The sequence below is a fragment of the Rhinolophus hipposideros genome, assembly GCF_964194185.1.
Source record: "Rhinolophus hipposideros genome assembly, chromosome: 20".
Lineage (NCBI taxonomy): Eukaryota > Metazoa > Chordata > Mammalia > Chiroptera > Rhinolophidae > Rhinolophus > Rhinolophus hipposideros.
In genome coordinates, this window is record NC_138066.1 from 33973242 (window position 1) to 33999799 (window position 26558).

The 26558-nt window shown below is 53.9% G+C and overlaps 1 protein-coding gene across 8 annotated transcripts in view; it reads left to right on the top strand.

Moving 5' to 3' along the window:
• The window catches only part of ARHGAP23 (Rho GTPase activating protein 23), a 74907-nt gene that overhangs the window by 1990 nt on the left and 46359 nt on the right, over positions 1 to 26558 (top strand). For 4 of the 8 annotated variants that reach the window (XM_081028849.1, XM_081028852.1, XM_081028854.1 and 1 more), the window contains exon 1: positions 6191 to 6283. The exons of 1 other annotated variant lie outside the window; for it this stretch is intronic. In XM_081028849.1, the coding sequence (XP_080884975.1) occupies positions 6221 to 6283 (63 nt within the window). In that variant the 5' untranslated portion in view covers positions 6191 to 6220. Of the gene's footprint in view, positions 1 to 6190; positions 6284 to 25929; positions 26048 to 26558 lie in introns of those variants that run through there. 3 more of the 8 variants (XM_081028857.1, XM_081028851.1, XM_081028856.1) reach the window with 2 other exon arrangements.

Genomic DNA, 26558 nt, shown 5'->3' on the forward strand with positions numbered 1-26558 from the left:
CCAGCCTGTCCCCTGGACCATGAGCTGCCCCACCAATGGGGACTCGGATCATTAGCACAAAGCACAACCGTGGGGGTGCCCAGGGTGATGTCAACGCCTTAAGGCAGCCCCAGCCCTGCCAGCCCCACGAGTGTTGCCAGCTTTCTTGATGTGTCAGAAGCACGGCGTGTGTGGGGTGCTTCTGAAATCAGAGCTTCTTTTGCGGCACCAGGAGGAGCTCCTATTTTAAGTTTCCCATGTGCTGAGCCCTCTTGTAAAGCAAAGAATCCTTTTATAGTGCAAGAACCGCCCTGATGTGTCTGTTTGGTATGTGTGGATTTTGGCATGTAGGGTTTCCTTAAAGGGGAGCATGCCTGGAATCTCTCACAGGGGCTGGAATTGCCCCCCTGTGGTCAGTGCCCTACCCCTCTTTCCTCTACATCTAACGCCCCCCACTCCTGCTCAGGGCTGGCTCAGGGCCAGACAGAGGCGAGGGGAGCAGCTGCTGGGGATTTCCAGAGCTTCCAGGGAGAGGTGGGAGCCACCCCTCTCCTCCTCCTTTCACCCCTCTCCTTTGTTCCTCTCTCCTTTCTCCTTCTCTTCCCTTCCTCTATATTTCTATCCTCTACCCCACCCCCCCACCTCCCATAAGGGCAGAATAGAGATACAGAGGAGAGTGAAGCAGACTCAGCTTGTGTGCAGGGATGTGCAGAGGCTGGGGTGGGGCCAGGCAGGGTCTGGGGGCCTGTGGTAAAAGCAGGGCTGCAGGCCAGTTGCTGGAAGAATGAAAGACCCCTCACATAGAACCATGGAATTTAACATCTTGGAGCTGGAAGGGACCACCTGGCCTAGCTCCTCCTAGAGGGGTTGTGCTGCGTAGAAAGAGCAAGGGCTTAACATCAAACTTCAGCTAGTTACCTAATCTCTCTGAGCCTGTTCCCTCCTTTATTTGGTGGGGCTAATAATACCTACTTTACGGTGTTGTCATGGGCAGTACATGAAATAATGTTTGTAAAGAGCTTGGCATGTAGTATAGGTGCTCAGCACATTTCAGTTCCTTTCTTCTCCATCTTGGTGTTTTCAACCTCCTTCTAGGGGATGTCTTGTCCTTATAAGTCATCTGTTACCTATGTATACACTGTGCCACTGCGTCTTCAATTGCCCTGTGTCACACAGCTGAGAGGCTGCAGGGCTCAGACGCCAGCCCCAGGTCTCTTCCTCTCCCACACCATGACAGAGGTTCCCCAAACATGGTTCCCCCTAGGGGCTGACAGTTGACAGAGGCTTCTTTCATCCCCCCCTGCCCTGATACCAGGGCTTTGCTGGGTGTGGTTTGCTTGCCTTGCCGCCAGCCCAGAGAAGCTAGAGCCTCTCAGTCCCAGCCCAAGCCGGTTGTCCAGAGGTTGTTGGACTAAGGCCCCAGCTGTTTGGCCAGTTGTAGGTGTCCCTTGGCCCCAGCCTGGCCAAGGGTCTGTAGCTTCCCCACCTTGAGGGGTGTTCAGATAGGATTCCTCTTACTCAGGGCACGGGCAGCAGGATGAGGGTGGAGACTGGAGTTGGTGTGGTCTTGAACGCACTGTTGCCCCACCCTACACCATTAAAGATGCTCAATGAGGTCCGCTCTATGGGATTCCCTAGGGCTTCTGCCAGAGCCTGCGCCATGTCACATCCCCAGCCCTCAGCCTTCAGGCCTCCTTTTCTCTGCCATTTGCCAATTCAGGGCCTTCACGGTCTAGGCCAAACACTGCCTCCCTCACCCTTGCCGTCTCCCCTCATTATGGAGCTCCCTCTTGTTTTGCTCAATGCTCTGCTTGCACCACCATCACGGCACCATCCCAGCCATCCTTTGCTATGTTTGTTGCCCTTCCTGGAATTGGAACTCATTGTGGGCAGGGATACCCACTGGTTCATTGCACTGTCCCCATCACCCCACAAAACAGTTTGCATGTAGTCAGCACTCAATAAATGTCTTTTGACTTGAATGAACTGGGCCCCCACTTGCTTTGGAGATGAAAATTTAGGTGTGTGTGCGTGTGGCGGAGAAGGTGGGTTGATTATGGGGACGAGCAAAGAACCTGAGGGCTGAAAGACTCAGAGGCACAAGAACAGGTCCTATTTGTCCTCTGTAGTCCTGCCCTCCTGTCATTCTCCACCAGGGGGTGCTCTTTCTCCTTCAGTGGAAGGATGGAAAAGCTGTGGCCAGGAATATGGCCACCTGTCCTATAACCCACCTTCCATCCATTGTCTTTCCTTTTCAGCTCACAGCGTGCTTTGAATATATTATCAAATGTGAGCCCCAAATCAGAGGCAGGCAGAAAAGGCCTTATTGTTTTCATCTTACAGAGGGTGCAACTGAGGCTCAGAGAATGTACTTTTCCTCAAAGACATACACAGCTACCAGGTGGGCAGGATGGAAACCTGAACCCAGGTGTTTAGACCTTGGGTTCAGTGCTCCTTGATGACACTGTACAACACCTTGACAGCTCCTGAGCCACGCCTGATCCTGACCCTGGGTGGCTCTGGTCTGGGGACTCTCTGACCTTCCCCCGTGCTCCTCTCCTAGTCCTGGGAAGATGGGTTCTTTTTCCTCCACTCTTCTTACACCCCCTCAGGCTCTCTCCCTTGGTGCCTGCTCCTCAACCAAAAGGCCTGCTCAAGTCTCCCTGAGCCAAATGGAAATGTGCCTCGCTCATGGCTCACCTGTGCTCCTGGCTGACCTTTCCTGCTAATTCTCATAGTAGGTGTGATTCTACTGCCTCACCCCTTACGTTCTTCTTCACTGCCCAGTCTGGTCTCTGCCCCCACCCACCCTGAAAGTGACCTCTCTGCCCAACACAGTGCCACTTCCTCCAGCCACTGGCTTCCTCTCAGCCTTCCTCACTGCCTCTTCCTCCCTCACCTGCCCCTAAAAGGTGGGTGCCCCTTGAGTCCTATTTCACATCTGGTCTCTCTGCACTATCCCTGGACAATTTGAACCACATTCTTGGTCAACCGATGACTTCCAAAGCCATGTCGCTAGCTCAAGTCTCCCTTCAGGGAGAGGGACCCAGGGCTTCAGCTGCCAATCACTACTCCACTGGCAACACAGCCTCAGGATTAAGTATGTGGACTGTGGAGCCCAAATGTCTGGGAGCCCAAATGTCTGGGTTCAAATCCTGTATGGCCTTGAGTAAGATACTCAAGTTCTCTGGGCTTCAGTTTCCTTATCCATAAAATGAGGAATATAATTTCTATTTCACAGCCCCTTTATAAAGCTAAATTGGAATAATACATACAAAGGACTTAGCATAGGGCATGTCCCCTGGTCCTGAGGACACTTGAGGCAACTGGTCTACCTAATATTCTGAACCAGAAACCTTGGAATTCTTCTAGACTCTTCGATCTCCTTCCCACAACATCCAGTTGGTCACCAAGTCCCAGGCACCCCCCCAGGGGCCTCTGATATTCCTTGCCCCTGCCCTGGTGCAATGCCCCGCCCTGCCTGTCCTCCATTTTTTTTCACATTGAGCTACAATTGCCATGGTACATCTCTGCTTAAATCCTGCTGCAAGCCAGGCTAAAATCTAAGTGCCTCAGGCCCAGTCACTCCAGGGTCACATCCCCAGCCTCATTTCCTTCCTCTTCCCTCCATGCTTCCTGTCCAGTACCCTCCACTTGGCTCCAGCCACACCCATACTGCTGGTCTGCGCTCTCCTGCCTCCCAGACTTTGTCCGTGATAGTCCATCTCCCCCCATTCCTTACCTTGTTCCCTCCCCATCCATGAAGCCCCCCAAAACTCAAGGCCACCTCCTTCTGGAAGCCTTTGTCTGCTTCTTCAGCCTAACATTGCTGCTTTTCTGGAAGCTCACTCTACAGTCAGAATTAATAAGACGTGGACCCCTTCAAGGGAAGGAGCTGGGCCTTATCTGTACATCCCTGGGAGGCTACCTCCACTCCCTTCCCTACCCCCTCATATATTAGGCCTCCCAACAAGCATTTGTGAATGAAGACATGTGATTGGATTGGGAGAGGAGTTTAGAAAGAGGGAGAGTGTAAGGAGGGTCCTCAGTGAGGGACACCCTCCATCCATGTTGCACTGTACTGCCTGAAACCCCCGAGAAAGAGTATGCCAGGAAGAGAGAGGATTTGGGGTGGATGGTGGGATGCAGGGAGAGAGATGAGGGGAGTCAGGGGATGGGGAGCCTAGGTGGAGAGGAAGGAAGGGAGGAAGAGGTGCTGGAGAAGATGGATGGGGGAGGGCTGGGACAGGATGGGGTGCGGGTCAAGGTTCAGGAAGAGGTGGGAAGGGCAGCAGGGTGGGGGCAGAGCGGACTTTCTGGGAAGTTGGAGTGGGTGGGGGAGGTGAGTGCAGTGCATTGTGGAGGGAGGAATTGCCTGCCGGCCAGTGTGAGCTCATTTCCTCTCACCACCTCCTGCAGTGTCTGAGGGCATCAGGCTCTGGAAAAAGTGAGCCAGGGGCACCCCAGGGGCCACCACTCTCCTCCCCTCCCCCACAGCCTCAGTTCAGTCTGGATCTCAGATGCCATGGTTTCCACTTTACATAGACAACCCATTTGTTCTGAGAGGAAAGGACCCCTGCGTGAGGGTGTCAGCAAGCGTTGGACCACTGGAACTACAGGGCAGAAAGAGTCAGAAACAGGGACCTGGTTGAGGATTGAGCAAGAAAATACAGGCAGTATGATGGATTACAGTTAGATAGCAGGAAGGACTTCTCAGGAGTGGGGGATATTTCTGGCTGCACATGACCTTGATGAAGAGGTAGGGAAAGAGGAGGAGTCATTAACTGCCCTTCTATCATTATAAAATCATCTATTGCCATTGACTTCCAGGGGATTTAAAATAAATTAAAACATAAGATTTAAAAGCAAGTCAGTATCTCCTTCCTCAGTCTCACAGGAGTAGGGATGACCTAGTTGGTGTCTGGGACACCTTGGCCCCTCTAGGACCTGAGTCCCTGATCCTGAAGGGCTGGGTGTCTTGGCGCTGATCCGCTCTCAGGAGTCAGGATAGTGGTAGAGGTAAGCAAACAGGTTGTATGACATCTCCTTGCCCCAGAGAGGGTGGGTGATTCCAGTAGACAGAGTTGGCCTTTCCACTTTCCTTGCCTGTCTTATCCAAATCATATTCTTATCATCTGTAGCCTCTGCGATTCCTTTCTTCATAATCTGTAAAACTACAAGAAGGCATGGGAAAGAGGTAAGCGTAGGCTGTAGAAAATAGGAGGTAGGAAGGATGTTAGACAGTAGAAAGAACTTCTCATCAGAAATGAAGAACTGAGGGATTGTCCTTTCCTGGATGGGCAGGGGATTGGCTAGAGTGATCCCACTTGGGGGCAGAAAATAAGGAACTGGCTCAGGACCCCAGTGGCTCTTTGGGCCCAGCTCAGAGTGAAGCCGGGAAAGGAGGCTATGGGTTGCTTGTGACTAGGAGGCCTGAGGGGTCTCTGTTCTCACTGCCACCCACTGTGGAGTGGGTCTTTGGACGTCCAGAGGCCTGAGCCACAAGCTGGCCGGGGGCATCTGCCAGCCTCTCTCTTCCAGCCTCCATAAGATCCTGAGCTGAGCCTCTGATTGGGGAAGGGGGCCCTAGATTGAAGGGCACTTAGCCTCTGAAAGTTGCCCCTTCTCCTCCAGTTGTCCACGTGGGCATCATCATCTCTGCCCTTTTCTCAACTTCCATGAGCCTCTGGGTGGAAAGCTTCCTATGGCTTTTTCTGTCTTTCCCTCTCTTCCATCCTGGGTCTTTTTTCTTTATCTCTGACTTTCTCTGCCTCTCTCTACTGTCTCTATTTTGCCTTTGCCTCTCGTGCTTTCTGTGTCTGTCCGTCTCAGTTTCTGACATCTCTGTCTGGCTGTGTTTCTCTCTGCTTCCCTTTCCCTTCCTGACTATCTCCCTCCCTCTCCCTGGGTTAGTTCTGGGTTTGGTGCCCTTGTTCTCTTTCCTTGGCTGGTCCAGATCACCGTCTATTTGGGCCGGTCCCCTGTAGGCCGGACCAGACTGTCTCCCTGAGACCACCTCTTTTCCTCAGGCTGTGTTCTGCCCTCTAGCTTCGCTGTCAGCGCAAAACACGGCCTCAGTCCTCTTTACCAGTCTGCTGCCCTAGGGAGAGGCGGGTGCGCCCCGTCGGAAGAGAAGGGGGAGGAGCGAAGGAGCGGGCCCCGCCCCTCCGGCTCCGCCCCTCCCGGGTCCTTGCCCGCGCCCCCAGCAGTGCCCAGGCAGCAGAGCCGCCGCTGCCGCCCGATGAATGGAGTCGCTTTCTGCCTGGTCGGGATCCCGCCCCGCCCGGAGCCCCGGCCCCCCCAGGTGAGGCGCTGGGCCAGGGGAGGGGGCGGATCCAGGCACTGCCCCGGAGATGGCAGCAGGGCCGGGGTCTCGGAATCCCTGCTCGGCGGGTCCAGCCTGGGGCGCACGGCGCGGGCACCGTGGGCACGGCTTCAGGGAACATCGGCTGATAGAGGGCAGAGAAGGGGGCCAGAGCGAGAGCTGCTCTGGGCAGGGGTGTGGGAAGGAGGAAAGTAGGCAGGGGGCCGGGTCGCGCGGGGCTGCCAGAGCAGGGGGCACCGACCCGGGAGGCAGTGCCAGGACCTCGGAGGCTGGGCAGCGGGGGCGGGAGGCCCGCGCCTTTTGTCCGGGTTTTTTTCAGGCGGGGCGCCTGCCGCCGTTTCCTCTGCCCGAGTTTTCGTTTTCCGTTGGCGAGGCCCCGGCACAGCTGGAGGGAGAGGGAGTGGGGGAGGGGGTTCCCGGAGCGGGATGTCCTTGGCCACTGTGGCCGGACACCCCCCTCCCAGCGCCACACTAGCCCCCGGCCGGGCAGACGAGCTGCCTGGCCTAAGTCCGCCGAGCCCCTGGGTCGTAGGGAAGAGAAACGGGCCTGGGACCCCCTGCCTGCAGGCATGGCTGCCCTTCCCTCTGCCCCCTCAGGCCTGGCTGTGGGTGGGTCTGGGCGCAGGGTGCCAGGGGCATTACTCAGCGCTAGGCTGCTTTGCTTGGGTTCTTTCATCTGCCAGCTGCTGAGGCTGGGGAGGGGCCAGCAGGGGCTTCGGGGCCCCATGGGGGCCAGCCCCCCACCGCTGAGCCTGGCTGCCCAGTCCTGCTGGAGCACCCCAACACACCCTCCTTCCCGAGTTGAAGGGTTGAATACTGTTAAGCAAGTCGTTCTCTGAGCTTGAAAAGAAGTTCCTTGGGGGTCCACGTTGGGTTCTAGGTCTGGGCTGAGGTCTCTCCGCCTTTTGACAGGGCGTGAGGATTTAGGGATGCCCCGCCCCAGCCCTTCCCACAGGGGGGTCTGGCACTTTGCAAACTCTGAGACTGCTGTGTTTCTCAGGAGCTGGGATGTTTGTTCTCCCTCAGTCTGCATCTCTCTCCCCGACTCCCCCTCCACCTTTCAGCCAAAGTGTTCCTAATTACAAACTTGAAATTCAGGATGGACAGGGGGTGGGAGTGGAGGTCATTAAGCCTGAGTTGGATTCTGCCCCCCCACCAGCACATACTTCATCTCCACCCCTCTATCATCTCCACCCCCACCCCCACCCTGCGGCCCTGATGGGGGTGGATGGCTTTGATCCCAGGTGATTCTCCCCATTCCCAAAAGTGACCAGTCTCAGTAAGATGTGCTCATTTGAATCTCAATTGAATCTCAATTACGTAACTAGTCATTTTGCTTCCAAACACACAGACCGAAGTCCCCCAGCCCCGGCCTCTTCCACTTGCTCACAAGGTGGTTGATTTCACCCCTAGGTGGTTGGGAGTTCCTAATGGGAGTTACAAGATGAAAACTATGCGGAGGGGTCCTTATTAGGAAGGTGGCTTTGGGACACCATGGGGAATGGGGCAGGCTTTTGAGGATGGCAGCCCAAACAAAGAGGGACAGGCCCTGCGCAATAGGCCTTGTAACTAGGCAACCTGGGTGGGGACCTCTGTGCCCCCTCCTCAGTCTGGACCTGAGCTCATGGTGAAGGAGAGCAGGAGGCCCATCTGGCCCTCCAGGAATGCAGCAAGTTTTGGCATGGATGGAAGTAAAAGTGAGAGAAGTTGCTAGTTACAGAACAGGATAATGCAAGAGTGGGCAGAGGCATTTATTACTTCATCCTTCGTTGCAGGGATACTTAGAAGGACTTCATGATGTGTACAGTTAAAAGAGAGACTACAAAGGAGGAGAATGGAATAGGTTACAACATGAGGGATTGCAGTTAGCTCCTTGGGAGAACTTCCAGGGAGAGGCTTGTGGGCTGCAGCGTCCCAGGCCTGGAGCAAGGAATGCAGGGAATTTTCTTCCAGTATAGTGGGTTAGGTAGATTCCTGTGAAATTGGATTCCAGTGCAGAAATCTGGAGAGCCATAGCGGATGCAAATATAATCAAATGAGCGTATACATTAGTGTCAGGAAAAAAATGTGTTTTTAAGGAGGGGGAGTTGCTTTCATAGCACAGCTGATAGCTAAGACATAGATAGCAATTACCCTGGGCCAGGACTTAGATAAATTACCTCATTTAATCCTCACAACACAAACATGGGGTGGGTATCATTATTTCCCCATTTTATAGTTGAGGACACTGAGGCACAGAGAGCTAATAGCTTGAACAAAATCACACCATTAACAAGTGGCAGAACTAGGGTAGGACCCTGGCATGTGCCTCGAGTCCATGCACTCATCCTGCTATCCCTCTTCTCAGGACCTTCCTCATCCCACTGTCATTCCTACCCTGAATCTGGGTCCATCTTGGACATAGCTCAAGATCAAAGTCAACCTCTTGCTGGATTGGAGCTTGGTTGCTTTACTTTCACTTGGGACAGGGATGGGGCCAAGAGGTCTCAGGATGGTGAGGCCTCAGGTATCCATGCTTGGTGGGTGAGGGAATCAGCTCCTTCACCTCTCCAACCTCCCCTCCCCCCCAGGCCAGCCCATAGCACTTGGCCATGGCTCTCTGTTCATTGGTGTTTTCCTTCCAAAGGGGCATCAGCCCTGCTCTGTTGGCTGCAGGGATTCAAAGGTGAGATATTGGCTTGGTCAGGAATTTGGACAAAGCCTGGTTTTAATTATCCTGCTCTCGCTCCCTCTCCAGAGAGAGCCATGAATAGGGCCGGTGGAAGCTGGCTCTGCCTATCCCCTAGCACCCCCACCTCTTTCAAACCACCCGCCTTTAGGTCCTGGCCCCCCTGTTCCATGTGAAATTGTGCCAGCTCATCAGCAGGACAGTGCCAGTCAGTACTAGGCAGGCATCTTCTCCTCACTGCCTCAGTGGGACAGCAGGCTGGGCTGGCCTTGGGACTGGACTTTGGGGTGAGTTTAAAGCCCTGTGGGGGTGGAATGTTTTCATCACTTGTCAGAGTAGGTCAAGACCAGAGGGTCATCTCGTCCAACTCTCTCATGCTACCATGGCCAGACAGTGCCCACTCTCTCATGCTACCATGGCCAGACAGTGCCCACCGTCAGGGAGCCTGTAAATGGTGGATATGAACCCAGGTGTTCCAAATGCCAGGCCCCCAGACCATGCCTTTCCCTGTACAATTCTGTTCTTGGTGCCCCCTTCAGTGCAGGGTTCTGGGACTGGGCCCAGGAGGAAGAGGGGAGGGTAGGGAGGAGCCGGGATGAGTGGACAATGTGTCCCGTTCATCTCTGTGTCCCCAGTGGCCAGCACAGCGCCTGGCACAGAGCGACTCTCCATAAATGTTTGTGAAGTGCAGGCCAGGGAACAGCCCCTCCTCTGAACTCCCAGGGTGCCCCATGCCCAGCTCTGCCCCTGGCATTGTGATGGTCGGTCTACATGTCAGTCTCCCCCACCAGACTGGAGTTATTTGAGGGTAAGGAAAATAATAATAGCAACTACTTCCAAAGCGCTGACCATTCAGTGGGTACATTGCCATCCCATTTGACAGATGAAGAAACTGGCACAAAGAGATTACATGGCTTCCTAAGGTCACATAGCTAATAAGTGACAGAGCTAAGGAGTTGACCTTGCTCTTAACCTCATTCCAGACAGGCCCAGAGGTGTCATGTTTATCTTGGTATCCACAGGGCCTGGCACACAGCGCTTTGTTTGTTGACTGACTGACTGACAGTGTATGGAAAAAACCCACAGAATTCTATAACCTAATCCGTTGGAAGTCGCTGGGGTTGGGGCCTTGGGAAGGCAGCCTAGAAGTGCATCACTGTCCTATTTGTGCGAGGAATGCCTGAGCCAAACCTAGAGAGGAAAGGAAAGCTCACCCAAACCGTGTCTTAACCTCCCTCCACAGTTTTACAGGGGCCACTGGGGGCCCCCAGTTTTCTCTCTTGCCCTCACTCCCTCCCTTCTTCCTTCAGAGTTCCAAGGGGACAGGGCTGAGCAATGAGCACGTGGGAAAAGACTCCAGGTTGGATTAAAGAGGCCTGTTCCTTTTTTGTCTCTCTGGCCCTGAGACATTCAGCCCAATGCATTACCTTGGTGAAAGATTCTGCACCTTTCAAGTTGGAGGGTGAGTGGAATGCCTGGTTTGGGCAGGTCTGTCATTGCTATCAATTCTCTGTCACTCACAGGAGGAGGTATTGGATTTCCAGCCACCTGTAGTCATAAACCTTAGGCCCAGGGTCGTCTCCTCTAACCTCCTCAAGCCTGTGTGCCCTTGGGCAGATGACCTCTTCCTTATGACTCCCTCTGCTCCCCATTTGCTGGTTTGGATTAACATCAGTCAGTCACTGTCCCCAGGTCACACTTCATCTGCTGACAAAGGCTGGTGGCGAGATGACTAGGAAGAAAGAAGACTCAGTGTGGAGCTGTGGTCTGCCTCCTCGTACAGACAGGCAACCATGGAAGCTGAGGGGCCTGGGCCTGGCATGCCCCTTGGCACATTGGGAGTTAGAGTGGGTATCTGGGCCCTGACTTCAGCCTGCTGAGGTTCACATTTCAGCCCTACCCCTTGTTTACTGTGTGACCTTGGCCAAGTCACTTATTTTTAGCCGCAGTTTTCTTATTCCTAAAATAATCTCTCAAAATTGTTTTGGATTAAATTGGATTAAATGAGGTAATATAGGTAAAGTGGCTGACGTTTGGTACTCTCAACTCTCAGTAGCAACTATTATTAAACAAACAATAATCAATGGATGGAAATGAGAACAACACACTTCGGACTCAATTAAGAGAACTTTTTATGGTCGGAATAATCTGAAGAGGAAATGAGCTGCCCCTGCCGCCCCTGCAGGTAATGAGGACCCCAATTAGTGGAGATGAGCGAGCGCAGGCGGAATAGAGAGAATTCAGGCAGTGGGTGAAGGGTTGATGCAGGAAACCTTCAGGGCTCTGCTTTAGGATCAGCACCGTGGGAATTAGAGGAGCAGGTGGGACCTGGTTCGTGCTATCAGGGACTGTGGAGAGGAGTAAGAGGTCGGCTGCTGTGGGTTGGGCTGTGCTGAGAAGATCCTCAGGACAGGGAGTCGTGAGACGCTGTCTGGAGAAGGCCTGGAAGGGTGGGTATGGTTCTGATGGGTGGGGAAAGGTGAGAGGCCATTGCAGGCTTGGGAGGGGCAGTGAGGCACCTGGGCTTCTGGTCCTGAAGTCAGCCCGAAGGCTGCCTCCACATCCTGGATGCCCAAGGTGGTGAGCGTATGGTGGTGGTGGTGATGGGGGAACTGGTAGCTCCCTGTCCCCCCCCCACCTCTAGTCTCTCCTGGAGGAGGGGCCAGGGCTACTCCAGTGACAAAGAGCAGGGGCCTGTAAGGAGCGGAACTGGGGAAAGAAAGACTTCTTATGCCCAGTGCATTTTGGGGGTGTCTGGGGGTCGGAGAAACAGTGGAGCCTTTGTCCCCAGCCACCGAGAATCTGGCCCTGGGTCTGGCTGGGCCCTCGCAGGCAGGTCCTCTTTGAAGTGACCCTTTCAAAGCTCAGCCTGAATCTCTAGGCGGAGAGACGCTTGGGGTGGGGCATAAGGATGACTGAGAGCTGCAAGCCAAGGATAGAAGCAGACCCAGTGCTGGCCTCTTTGGGGGGGGCGGGCTGGCAGGAGGTGTGTGGGCCAGAGGAATGTGGCCAGGCTGGGGGCACACATGGGAACCATGTGGGAGGACAACCGCTCCAGGATCTTGGCCCCCTGTGGGGGTCAGTCTAGGGAAGGGCAAAGTTCATTGTAGCCTCTGCCTGGTTTCTCTCAGTCTCAGCTTGATTTCTGTCTGACTCTGGGCCCCCAAATCCACAGCTTTCTCCTTTTTAATTTTCTTAAAGTGTGTGAGCTACTTGGAGAGAATCCGGTGTGGACTGGATGCAGGACTTAGAGCCCTCTGTAGGAGGGAGGGGCTGTGATGTGGGCCATCAGAGCTTTTCCTGCTCCTGAGAGCCCCAAAAAGGCTGGAAGAGGAGTCTGACGTGGAGAGCCCCTACCCCCACCCTCTACCACAGAGCTGCCCTCCTTCTCAGTGTGGAGGGAATTCTGTATTGTTCTCCAAAAGAGAGAGATAGAGGGAGGAGACAAGCGCCCCGAGAGGGAACATCTTTATAAGTTTCCACTGGAGGGCTATTAGAGGCCACCCCTCTCCCCGCCTCTCCATTTAACTCATGGGGACACTGACTGAGGCCTAGAGAAAGGTCAAGGCCAAGGAGACAGAGGCAGAGGGGAAGGGACAGGCAAAGATGGAAGAGGGAGGGGGGAAGCCAGGTGAGAAGGGCTCAGGTTGCCGAGTTATAATCCGAGGATAGTGGGGAAGTGCCCCTAGCCTCTTCTGCTGACCCACTGTGATTCCGTGAAAGGCGGGAGGGGAGGAGAGGGTTTCTGTTGGGGATTTTTTGGACTGAGCAGTGGACAGTGGAGCCTCCAGTAGCCCAGATGAAAACTCTACCCCCCCCCAGGCTGTTTTCCAGTTTATGCCCCCACACCCTGATCTCTCTGTGGCATCATGGTACTCTCTGTACTTGGGAAGATTCTTCTAAATCTCCCTTTCTTCCTCTGAGGGTGTGGCCCTTGATTTCTCTGCAAGAGACAAGGAGGAGGGAACTGAGTGCCCAAGGTTGTGATGGGGGGCTGTGGGCGGTTCTGGTACCCTCCCATATCTTGCACTGACATCTGCAGGGCTGAGCCCTCATTAGCAATAATGAAGCCTTGGCACTGTGCCCCCCCTTCCGCCCCGTAGCACCTACTGGGGGTGAGGGGGCAGCTGAGGTTGGGCTCAGAGCCCAGGAGAGGGGTGGGATGTCTGTAAGAGGGGAGGGTAGGAGTTAGGAAATGGAGGCCATGCCACAAGGCTGGGGTTGCTGACAGGACAGAGAAACAGGCAGACGCCCCCATCCCTTCCTTTCCCTCTGGAACCTTTGCTCCTCCAGTGGCTTCTCGATGCTTACGTTCCACAATGCTGGGGAAAGTGTTATCTGAAAGACTGGGTGTGCCCCAGGGGAACTGAGGACATTCCCAGGCCTGGCTCGCATGGAGTGTTGTCCTGCCCTCTCCCTAATTTCAGCCTGGGGCAGGAGAAGAACCTGACTCCAGAAACTGCAGGTTCCATGCCTGGGAAAATCAGGCAGCAGCCAGATCTTAATGCAACCAGCCTTTGTTCACGTGGTGATCATTCCCTCGTGCCCTGTCATTTCCTGTGTTCCAGGCTCTCTGTGTGGGTCTTAGGACCTGAATGAATAAGGGACAGCCCTGCCCTCAAGGGGTTCCTTGTCTGCTTTTCCTACCACCCAAAAGCTCCACTAAGATTGTCTAACCAGGGGTTCTGAGATTTGCATCTGCACTGTCTGCCAGTTCAGAACACCCCTTGCCACCCCTGCCAAAAATATTAACATAAAAATGGTCTGGCACACATGGGGATACAGACCCGCAGCAGACATAAGCAAGTGTCTTCACTGTGACGTCATTTGAGTGTGAATGTGGCCACAAAGATAGTAACAAGTTTAAAGATGGAAACAGTGTGGCTGCGTAGAATCTCTATAGGGATTGGTTATACACCTGTTGGCAACACGATTACATCTTCTTCCTCTCATCTCCTGTTTCCAAACTTATCATTAAGTTGAGGATTCTTTAGTGAAAATTTCTTTGATGAATTTTTAAGTGCCGTCATGAAGTGGTTGTGTATTTACTGATACAAGAACTGAAACCCTGAGAGGGTAAATAACTCCACCAAAGGTTGCCCAGCATCCACATTTGAATCTGGCTCTTCCTGAATCCTTAGCCTGTCCTGTGTCACTGCTATCTTTCCTGCAAGAGCCTGGCAGGATAGCCTCCCACTCTGGGAAGGTGGACACTCTCCTTTGCACCCAGCTAGGCCTTGAAATTCAAGTCGGTGTTGGCATAATGAAGGAGGGATGGAAGAGGCAAATGCACAATTCTGTTCTGCTGTGACTCTGCTGTCCACAGGTTTCTCCCTGAGCCTGTGTGGACTCTGAGTTTGCCCGTGAGTGTTATGGAGGACCCCCGGGCTCCATTAACAAATATGGGCTGAGCACCTGCCTCCTCTAAAGATGCCCCAGCTCTGAAGGGAAGAAGGCTTCACTGAGGAGGAGAGGCTTGCCACGTGGAAAGGTGTCTGCTGGGACAAAAGAGGGGTAGTGGAGAAGGGAGAGAAGGGCATTCCAGACAGAAGGACCCAGCACGACTTGCTCCCTTAGATACTGTGGAGCAGTGGAGGCAGCCGACTGGATGATGAGGGCTGCAGCTGGAGTTGGAGATGGAGAGGAAAGGATAGGAGTGGTATACATCACCCTCTTCCCCTTTCCAGAAACTTGCCATGCCATCTCTTCCCTTTGTCTGATGTAGCCTTCTCTGTTTCTCAAACTCCTATTCATCTTTCAATGCTCAGTTCAAATATTCTCTTCTGTAAAGCACCCCCTTCCCTCAAATGTCATCAAATGTATGGGGACTTCCTCCACTGGGCACTAGACCCGAAGCCCCATGAGGGTAGGGACATTGTCTTGTTCAACTGTTCTGTCTCCAGCTTCTAGGTCAGGCCCTTAGACTGAATATTGTTGATTAATGAACTAAACATTCAGCACTTTGCGCTGCATTGTGAGAACCACATAATAATAATTATAATAAAAATAGGACTATTGGTTGTAGCTAACCTCGAGCATTTCAGTGCCAGATATTGTTGTGCTGAGCACTTTACACACACTCTCTCTTTAATCTGCACAACAACCCCATGAGGAATAGGTTATCTCTATTTTATAAATGCAGAAACAGAAGCTCAGAGAGGTTAGTAACTAGTCCAAGGACACACAGCTAGGAAGTGGAACCAAGTTGGGATTCAAACCCAGGTTTCTCTGAATCCTGTTCCGGAATTTCAAAGCACTATGCTCTGCAGCCTCTTTATTTGTTGCCTGTCTATCTCTTTATACATTTAATTGATTTTATTCTTTTCAGACGGCTGAACTAAGATGTGTTGAGCATCTCCTGGGTGCCAGGCACTCAGCACTGAGTCCTCTCAAAGTCCTCTCCTCCAGCTGAGGAGACTGAGGTTTGGAGAGGGAAGAGACTTGACTGGGATCCCGCAGCTGGGACCCGAACTCAGGTCTCTTTAACTCCTCTTTCCCTAGTGTCACTGGACCCAGACCAGTGTCAGGCCCTGGGTGACACCCAGTCAATAGTCCGGAATGAAAGAAAGAGGAGCGGGGCTCTGAGGCGGACTTGTTTGGAGGCCCACAAGGGGCAGGACTGGGCTGGGGTCTGGGTCTTTGCCCCTAGCCCAGTGTGCTCCCCACTGTAGTTACTGTTGAAGAAAGGGGGTCCAGAGGCAGGGCAGGGATGGGACCGTTGCAGTTTCCCAAGTGCCCGGCTATCTGTCAGACACGTGAGCTCCGTGGAGGCCAGGCTGGCCTGGAGTTGGGGTGGGCAAGGACGGTATCTGATGGTGGCAGAGGCTTACAGGACGTGACAGAAGAGCGTGCGAGGCCGCCGTGCACAGCATCCGTGGAATTTGAGCCACGGGGTGACCCGAAGGACCTCCAGGCTAGAGAACTGCAGCTGCCGGGCCGCGGGGAAGCCGGGAAGCGGGTGAGGGCTGAGGCCCTGCACGGTGCTGAGGGCTGGGTACTCACTGACTCTTGTTGAGTGCCCATTGGGCGCACGTTCCCCAAACGACAGAAACCCGCCAATCCGATATGCCGGCTGCTCTCTATTTGCATGACTACACCCTTTCTTTCCTGCCACTCAGCCTTCGACCCCAAGTGTGCCTCCTCGGCACCCCACCGCCGCCACGCTGCCCCATTTCAGGCCCCCTGCTTACTGCTGGCGTGAGAGGGCTGGGGCGGGGGGCTGCCGCGCGGGAAGGGCCAACCTGGGTTGCCAGCCTTGCGGCACTATTCATAGCTTAGGGGCTGGCGTAGTTCGCATACTTGGCGTTTCTCACGTCTGGCTGTCCCGAAGATGCCGCCCCTCCTCCCTCCTCCTCTCCTCTCCTCTCTTCTCCCTTTACCCTCTCCTCCCTCTGCCTTGCCCTTGCCTTCGTCCTCTCAGCCCCTCTTCCTGAATCCTAGAGATGGCCGAGCCCTCAGGAGGACACTGAGGCTGAGAGAAGGCGCGTGTCTCTAAGCCAGCTCTTGAGGTAGACACTGGTAGCAAGGAGACTGTTAATGCAGTAGCTAAGAGCTGGGGCTTGAATTGGAGCTGTCCTTAGCTGTGGGACCCTGGCAAGATCCTTAGTTTGCAGTCCGGGAAACTTTCCAGAAACAGTCAAGCTGAGACCTGGAAGATAAGGGATCAATTAAGGGAATATGGGAGGGGGAGAGACAGGTGTTATATTCCAAGGAGAGGGAACGGTGAATGTGGTGGACCAGCCCCGAGTGGACAAGGGCTTGACCAGCTGGAGTGAGGGGACAGAGGACACTGCAAATAGGAATAAGCAGCTTCCCTTTTCTCCCTACCCCTTACTCCTGTATTCCAGCACCTTCACTTTCTGGATCCGGCTCCCAGTGAGGAAGGGATGGGGTACAAAAAGACAGACAAAGATGTGAAGCAGCCCCTGCCCCAGATAGACTCCTCCCTGGGGACAGGTCCAACCACCATGGACACTGAGGAGAAGCTCATTAATTCCTTCAAAGTGTGCCGAGCACCCACCCTGTGCCAGGTGCTATGCCAGAGGCCGGGGATTTGACAGCCAGATGGTCCCAGTCTTCCAGAACTCACAGTCCCAAGGGGGAGATGTTGGTCAAAATAACCTCATAAAAATATAAACACCAACTCAAGGGTGCTGTGAAAGGGTACACAGCGGCCTGGCCTGGTCTGGGGTCCAGAGGAGGTATCTCTGGGGAAGTGACTTTTTTTTGCTGAGAACTACAGGATGGTTAGGAGTTAATTAAGGTGTGGGTTGGTGAGGCAGGGAGGGAGCTGGGGAAGGGAGAACAGCATTCCAGAAACAGCATGTGCAAAGGACCTGAGGCTGGAAGGGTGCCTGGTCCTTAAAGGAACTGGAAGGAGGCCAGGGTAGCTGGAGCACAGAGAAAAGGGGTTTGGTGGGTGTGGAGCCTGGAGTCATGTCCCACAGAGTCTGGTGGTCAAAATAGTAAAACAATTAGTTTGGACTGTCCGGGGCCCAGATGAGTGAGGGTGCCTTGGAACAGAACGGTGGACATGTTGAAATGGGTGGACTCAGGAGACATTTGGAAAACAAGGTCCATTCTGTAATGGGTGGAGTCTAGGGTTCGGGCTAAAGCACCTCCCATTTATTAGTTCCCAGAGTGCTTTCCCAGCAATTTTGTCAGGCTGCTATCCCGTGCTTCATTTTGTAGTTGAAGAGATAAGGAAACCTGTGTGACCTTGAGGTCACATAGCCAGAAAAGGGCTAGGGCTAAAACCAATGGCAAGTGTGACCCTTTCTCCATGTCAGCCCTCTTGATGCTGGGACAGTGCTCTCTCTCGCCGGCCTCCTGTGGCTCAGCCCAACATTCCCCATTTAGCACCAGACTAGGGGTGGACTGGGGTGGCAAAGGGCCGGGGTGGTATGTGTGTCACATTTATCCCCAGAGGCTGCTCTGCTCTTAAATGAGGTAATGCATGGGCAGTGTGCCTGGCATATAGTAAGGGTTCAACAAATATTAACATGGAGCCAGGCAAACTGGTGAGAGGTAGGATCTGGGGCCAAAGGCAATGCCATCTAGTTCTGACCACAGAGCCCAGCCCAGAAACCATCCCAGCTCCCTCATGAGCAGAAGCCGTGGGAAGTTGTTTGTCCCTGCAGAGCTACCACACTTTCCACCCTTCCAGCTGCCTCTGGGCTGGAATTAGGGAGAGATTCAGGGGCATCATGGGCTGGATTAGGGAGAGATTCAGCTCCTAGGTGGGGTGAAGAGATGACCAGAGCAGGTCAGGCAGGGCCAGCGTGAGGGGGTGGGTGGTTTCAGGGGTGGGGCTGAGAGCCTCTCTCCACAGAGAGCCCCAAGTGCCCTGGGGAAGACTTTTAGAATCTGCTGAGACCTGCCCTGGGAGGGCATGTGGTCTCAGCTTGACTAAGACTGAGCTCTCCCTTGAAAGAAATCAGTGGGTGCACCTGTTCTCTCTGCTCAGGTGGTCAGACAACAGAACTTCTGGACAGGGGTATGTGGGACCATAGAGAAAGCCACTCCCAGAGTTCTCCCATAGTCTCCTCTGAAATGAGCTTTCCAGTGTGGAATTGGAGAATGGATATGATAATTTTGGGGAAGAGGCATTGTAGGCGTTCTGCTTCCAGGAATGACTGCCCTTAACACAATCTAAGAGTCTCTGCTCTAGTACTCCTTGACCAAATGGAAACCCTCTTTAAGGTCCCACAGTTGCTCTGTCCTTCTGCAGGGGACCTTGCTCCTCTGTACAAGTCGGAGAGGGGTGCTCCTGGGGCGTGGCTGGGGGCTGAGGGGCCTGGGGAATACAATGGCGGAGAGGCAGGCAGGATGGAGAGAATGAGGACAGCCTGCCCACTCTGGGCTGTGAGGGCAATAAGTGTGCCAGACCTGGGCCAGCAGGGGGCTCTGCTGCACATGGGACCTGCTTGTCTGACAAGACTACATCCTTCAGTGTGTAGGCGTGTTTCTCCGAGTGTGTGCATTGAGAGCAGGAACTTACCTCTGCGTGCACAACCTTGGTGTGTGTGTGTGTGTGTGTGTGTGTGTGTGTGTGAGAGACGGGTAGTTTGTAAGCATATGTAGGCTTGGAATAAACGTGTGCTGGCTGGGGTCAGCCCTCAGTAGGCAGGAACCCCACATTTAGCCTGGCTTTTGCTAGGAAAACTCTCTCAAGGCCCTGATATCGTGGGATATGGCATCCCAAGAGTTTGGGCCTCCATCAGTCCAGCCTCCGATAGATGTTAGGTCCTCTCAACGCTAAGGACCTACTGTGTGCAAGGTTCAGACTCCCCTGGCAGTCTGAGATCTCCCCTGTGTGGAGACTACTAGAACCCCAAAGATGACAATAGGGTGTCTGAGAAGGCACAGTGGAGAGGGATGGGAGGGAAAGGTTCTCCAGGCAGGAAGGATAACCTCTGTTGGCAGGGCCTGCTCCTGGGCCTCAATGGGAGACCTGTTCCTTTGTTCCATCTTCTTCCAAAAACAATTTTTTCCCGTTTGAATTCTGACCTTGCCATTTTTTTTATTGTAGCAAAATATATATAATATAAAAGTACCATTTTTAAGTGTACAGTTTGGTGGCATTAAGTATGTTCATCACCGTCATCCATCTGCAGAACTTTCATCTGCAGAACTTTTCATCTTCCCAGACTGAAACTCTATGCCCATTAAACATTAACTTTCATTTCCCTTTCCCCCAACCCCTGGCAGCCATCATTCTATTAATATGTTGTGTCTCTGAATCTAGGTATCTCATATTTAGTGGAATTGTACAATATCTGTCCTTTTGTGTCTGGCTTATTTCACTTAGCATAATGTCTTCAAGGTTTATCCATGTTGTAGCAGGTGTCATAATTTCCTTCCTTTTAAAAATTCCATTGTATACTACATTTTCTTTATCCATTTATCTGCTGATGGACATTTGGATTGTTTCCACCTTTGGGGTGTTGTGAATAATGCTGCTATGAACATGGGTGTACACGTATTTGTTCAAGTCCGTGCTTTTGCTTCTTTTGGGTAAATAGCCAGAAGTGGAATCGCTGGATCATAGGATAAATCTATATTTAATTTTTTGAGTAACTGCCATGCTGTTTTTCACAGCAACGGCACCATTTTGCATTTCCACCAGCAATGCACAAGTGTTCCAATTTCTCCACATCCTTGCCATCAACGAATAATTGTTGAGAGCCTACTACGTACAAAATACTCTAGTAGCACAAATCCATTTCTCAAAATTCAGTAGCTGTTGTTCTTAGAAAGCGCTCAGCCTAATGGGGGAAACTAAGGCCATGGCCTTGAGCAGTCTCCAATCTAAGGGGAAAGACACAGGCCATGACCTTTGGGAGACCCTAGATTAATATGGGCCCAAAACCCCCAAAACAAAATCCAAGCCCTGCTGTCAGGGAGCTCCCAGTCTGATGGAGGAGATATAGGCTCTTCCCTTTGGGGAGTTCCCAGACAGGCCCAGAGACCAGAATGGCTACGTGGAGGGCATGTACTGAGACATCAAGGGGCTGCTGAGTGGAGTAAAAGGGGGTGGAGAGGGCTTGTGGTGGGCCCTGGCCCATGCTGGCCCACGGTTGCCTAGGCAATGGTCCTGCTGTTTACTTTGTGGCTGGCTCCAGACTCACCCTTTTCTGCAAGTGCTCATTTCCCACCATGAGGAAAGATGCTCATCTGTAGTCTCCCCTCCCTTTGCTGTCTCTGAGGAGGGAACTGGCTCTTTTCCTGGGAAAGGCCCTGCCAGCTTGGCACCTTTGCCAAGTTCCTTCCCTGCTGGGAGCAGGCCCCATCCTGTGGTCTCACGTTGCCCAGCCCTTCCCCACTCCCAAAGGGTCTACAAGACAAGGTTCTGGGCCTACCCAAGAGTTGTGATGGAATGGGGCTCCTGATGATTCCTTCCTGCTTGGGGGAAATTGGGGCGTAAAGGAGCCTGTAAGGGGCTAGCAGGGGGGAGTGGTGGTGATACACATGTGAGTGGGTTCACCTCGCTCTGTGTGGACCTCCGTAAGCGTCTGATGTGTCACCGTGTCTTTGTGTACATGTGGCTGAGTTGTCTGCATGTCTCAATGTAAATGTTGTTGGGTGTGTGACAGTATGAATATTCAAAAGACAATAAAACAGCTTGCATCGACCTTGAGGGCATTATGCTAAGTGAAGTAAGTCAGACAGAGAAAGACATACACCATATGATCTCACTTATATGTGGAATCTTTAAAAAATGCAAAAAACAAAAAACCCCTCCAAGCTCATAGCGGACAGATTGGTGGTTGCCAGAGGTGGGAGTGGGGGTGGGGGTGTCATGGGGCTGGCCAAGTAGGTGAAGGGAATCAGAAGATATAAACTGCCAGTTCTAAAATAATGAAGTCATAGGGATGCAATGTGCAGCGTGGTGACTATAGTTAATAATACAGCATTGCATATTTGAAATTGCCAAGAGAGTAGATCTTAAACGTTCTCATCACAAGAAAGAAATTCTGCAACTAGATGATGACACTGTTAATCAGACTTACTGTGGTGATCATTTCACAATGGATACACATTTTGAATTACTCTGTTGTACACCTGGAACTAATATAATGTTGTATGTTAATTGTACCTCAACAATTTTTTTTTTTAAACAGGAAAAGAGAAAAGAACAAAAAACGCTTGTGTTTATTAAATGCCTACTATGTGCTTAGGGCCTGTGCTAAAGACTTTCTTTAATTTGCTTAATTATCCCAACAATCTATGAGGTGGGAATTACTGTCCTTCCCAGTTTACTGGTGAGGAACTGAGACTCAAAGAGGATAAGTAACTTGGACAAGGTCTCACAGCCAGAAAGTGGTAGAGACGGGACTCAGACCCAGAGTCTGGACTGCAGAGCTCAGGTACTCTCCCCTGGGTCATGCTGCCACTGACAACAGAGGGGATTCTGTGCTGCTTGGGATCACGTTGGTCCCTCCTTGAGATAACAATGGGATTTCTGGCATCGCAAGTGCTTCCTCCTCCCCTTTCTCTCACCATCCCCTCCCCCAGCCTTCCTTGGCTCTGGCCCAGTTTGAGGGCGGGAAGGGAATGTCACAACCACCACAACTGAGGGCAAGCTTGGCTCTGGAGAGGGAGAGCACTGGTCTGGAGAGACCCTTTGAACTCCCCCTGCTCGTGAGAGTACATACCGAGTGTGAGGTCCCCAGGCTCCCGGTGACAAGGGGTTAGCTGCACATTGAGGGTGTTGGGGAGACTCAGGCTTGCTGGGCCGGCTCATCAGCTTGGCTTGTTGGGGCATGTCAGGCCTGTACACAAATGGTGCCGGGAACCAGGCATCTGAATGGGGCAAAAGGGTGGAGGAGGATTGAGGGGGCGGCCGCCCTTGAGCGAGGAGACTGGAGCATGGGTCAGAGGCCCAGGCGTGGGCAGGCAAGATGCCTTGGGTATCACATTGCCTGCATGCCTGGGATGGACATGACTGGTGGAGGATTTGCTCTGTCTGGGTGTGATGTTGTGGGGTGGTTACAGATCTGCGTTTGGTGGTGTGCAGGAGGTGTTTAAGTATGGGACCAGTCAAAGCTTCATACGTGCCAGGTCATTCTCTTGGGGTAGGGGACATTATTTGTGTTGTGGTTCGGGGCCAACATTCTGGGAGGAGGCACTAAGCAAACTAGAAGAAGGAAAAGCAGGCAAATTGACCCCCAGTCCCTCTCTCTCACTTCCTGAACCACTTCACCCTTCAAAGTGATCAGTTTCCCTCCTTCTCATATCCCCTGACCTTTGAGACGAGGATGCTCTCCTTTTCCTCAGTTCCTGATTGGCAGGCTGGCCCCTGCAGTCTTGCGCTCCTCCAGCCCAAGCTACCCTTTAGTAAAAGTGAGACTCTGAACTAGTCATTTGTCCTCTTTGACCCTCACTTTTTACACCTGAAAAATGGGTATAAAACAATCCCTGCACATCCAATTCTTAAAGTAGGGGTCAAATAAGATAAAGTGAAAGCGCTTTCAAGCAGTAAAGGATGATTATCTCATTTGGAGAGAAGAAGACTGGATGCCCTCCCCTTGGAGGTATGGCTCCCAAGATCTGTCCCAAAGACCCTCAGGAAGATAAGGTTGAATGGATTTTGCAAGCTGGTCAAACTAGAGGATGATGGGAGGGACTTCTCAGCGGGGTAATTCCTGACTTGGGAGGAGGAAGCTGGGGAGGGTGTAGGGAAGGAGGACTCACACTAGGCAGGAAGGCTTGGAATAGAATCTCAGCTACGCCTGGTATTTCCCAGCCCTTCACCCCTCCCCCAACACCCTCTGGGGCCCACCCCACATTCCTTTCCCAGAGGAAATGGGGGAGGTGGCTGAGAGGCTCCCCAGGCCTGGAGGATCATTTATTCAAACTATGTTCAACCTTGGAGGCCCTACTATGTACACCCCCCTCCTGACATCCCTGTAGAGGCAGCTGGGGTAGGGTGGGGAAGGTGCAGGTTTGTGTTGGACCAGGCTGTTAACCTCCTTTGTGGAGTCTTGCTGCCTGCTCCTTTCAGGTTAGAGGGCAGGAAATGGACATCATCTATGGCTCATCGTTTCCCAGGTCTCTGCACCGTTGGACACAGAATCCCGTGTTGGCCAAGAGATGGGGCATGAGGTGGGAGAGTCACTCCATTTCCTCAGAACCAGGGACTGAATTGAAGCAAGAGGAAAGGAAGTTAGGTAGCTGGAAGGACTGGCTGCTTGCTGAGAGGCCAGGCCAGACTCTGGGCGAGGACATCCTCGTGGCCCTTTTTCTCTGCTTGGGGCCTAAAAGTCTAACATGGCTGAGGACATCTTGGTGGTGCTTCTAGCTGGTCTATGAGCACCTGGCCATTGGGGGGCATGACAGAGAGGCTTAGGGCAGCAAGGGCAGGAGGGGGCCTGACTCAGATCCTTGGTTTTCTAGTGATTGAGGAGCAGCAGAGGGTGCTTGCTGATGGAGATGTCATGCGTTCTGCTCCCCTGACTGCGGTCCTTTCCCTGCTCTGCCCTTAAGCCCTCCTGACTCAGCGCTGGTGGCAGCCTTGCTCTTCCCGTCTGGCTTCCGCCAGGGAGGGGGTGGGGGTCCAGTCCAGCACAGGGGGCCCAGAAAGCCGCAAACAGGAAACAGGAGAACAAAAACACTCCCTGGCCCCCCACACGCCTCACCCTTCCTCCTCCCTTCCTTCTCCCTCCCTCTCTCCTACCCACCCCTATGGTCCTCTAGTTCTCCTCCCTCTGCCCCCAGACTCCCTCCTCTCTCCTCCCTGTGCCCCTCCACGTTGCTCCCCTACCTCCCCTACCTTCCAGGGCTGTCCTTGTTGGGAACAAGGAACAGGTGGAACAGGTGACGGAATGAGGGAGCCAACTTTTCTGCTCCTATCTCACTTCTGGTAGTTGCTCCCAAGGACCCAGAACTAGAACTCTTCCTCCTCAGACTTCTGGATTTGGCAGCAGGGTTGAGCTGGACTGCCTCCACCTACCCAGGCCCCCAGCCTCCCTTCCCTGGCTGCTGGCTAGAATTTGGGAGTAAGATTCAGAGTTGGAGTGAGGGGCTCTGGGCTTGGAGTCCCAGTGCTGCCATAATAAGCTGGGCGCTCTTGGGCCTCAGTTTGCTTCTGTGAAAATTGAGCCATAGCAGTGGCTCCAGGTCACAGTCGGGGGGTGGAGGGGTGGGGGGGGCGGTGTAGGGGGTATGGTGGGAAGCACACTGAACAGCTGAACAGTCAAGTGGGATAGAAGTGATGGTGGCTATTAAACACCTACTCGTTAAGGCCTCTGTCAGCTCCCCCTGGCCCCCAAGGGGCCTAGGAATGGAGAGAGTCAGGAAGGGGAGGAGGTCAGGGTCTGCCATCAACATGGGCTTCCTGTCTGACTCAAATGAGCACGAGGCCAGGGTGGGGAGGCAGCTTGGAGCCCATTGTCAGCTTGGTGGTGGCCCCAATGGACAGAGTGAATGGGCGGGGGGCCTGGGGAAAAGGGTCAGTCAGGCCCCACCTGCAGCCTTAGTGAATATCTGGTGGGTGTTATGAGTGTGAGCGCTACACTCTGTGCTGAGCAGTGTGTGTGTGGTTTGTGGGTATCTCTGTGGGGTATGGGTGGGTATGTGGGGGGTCTAGCATGCTTTTAAGTACACAGTGGGAATGCTTGCTCTGTGGGGTGTGTGTTCCATATATGCATGGTGTCCCAAGTGTGTGTGCATACAGAAGGATGGCCACACACAGTGTGTGTGTGAGGGGAATAGTGTGTTGATGTGTGTGTTTCTGTGGGGTATGTGGACAGAGGGAGAGTGAGTGAACGTGTGTGTCTGGAAGGGTGTGGAGTGTATGGATGTGTGTACTGGGGAGGTAGGGTGTGTTTGTGTGAGCATCTATGTGAGAACACGTGTGAATGTGTGTTTTTCTGCGCACAGGAAGGTAGGCGCCCTGTGCACTGGAAGGAGTACCTGCGGGGGCCAGTGTGAGTTTTTGTGTGAGTGGGAGGATGAGGGGGGGTGTGTACCTGTGTACCTGTACAGGGTGCGCAGTGTGTGACTGCGGAGGCGCTGTGTGTGTGGGTGTGTATGTGTGTGGGACGGGGCGGCCGCGCTTTGGGGCCGCCCCGGAGGGGGAGGTGTCTGCCCTGCGCGACTCGCTGGCCTGTCCCGGCTCGGCGCCCTCAGCGGGGAGGCGCGGGAGGCGCGGAGCCGCTCTAGCCGTCCTGCCGCCGTCTGCGCGGGCTGTCTGTCCCCTCGCGGCCTCTGGGCCCCGGGCCCGTGGCTCCGCGGGGCAGGCGGGGACCCCCGGGGCCCGCCTGCCGCCCGAGGGCACGAGGACGCCGCCCGCGGGGCGCCGAGGAGAGGCCGTGGGCTCCCGTACGGTGCGCCCCACTCCGGAAGCCAGGCCCGCGGTGGAATGGGCCCGGGGCGGCGGCCGGGCCCGGGGGCCACTACCGGCCGCGGCGCTCGTGGGCAGCACTGTGTGGCGCGTGGAGCGCGCGGGGGCCCGGGACTGGCGCTGGGAGCGTGCCGTCGGCGTGGACTGCAGCGCCCCAGAGCCGCGCTGCCTCTGGCTGCCCTACCTCGACTACAGCGACTGCCGCGCGAGTGGGTCGCGCCGGGTCAGGGTGAGCACGGAGGGGGTGGGGACCCGGGGCAGGGGCAGGGGCCCGGGCAGCCCTCGTGGGAAGGTGTGTGTGTGGAACTGGGCCACCAACTCCCTGCGATCTTTCAGCTGTGTGTGCCCTGCATTCCAGAACCAATGCCCAGGAATGGGGAGTGAGTGAGGAACTGGGGAAATGCTGGTGACGGTGGCGAGATTGTGGCTGAGAGCTTTTCCAGGGGTGCTGGGTGACAAACCCCAGTCTGAGTGGTGGTCTCCAGTGGGCTCGAGCCTCCTGGTTTACAGGCAGGGGAAGGATGGAAGGGACCAGCGTTGTTTGAAGAGATACTGGGGCATCTAGGATCTTAGAGGGGTTTGGGCTGGCGGGAACCCTGAGCCAGAGGCTGGCAGGGGTGCCACTAAGTAGAGCGGTGGGCACCACCCTGTCCTCCCCCTGGTAGGGGACCTGGGCACAGGGGCACACAAAGGTTTTCTAGTGGGCAAAGGAGGTTGAGGCGGCAGAATGGGCCCCAGCA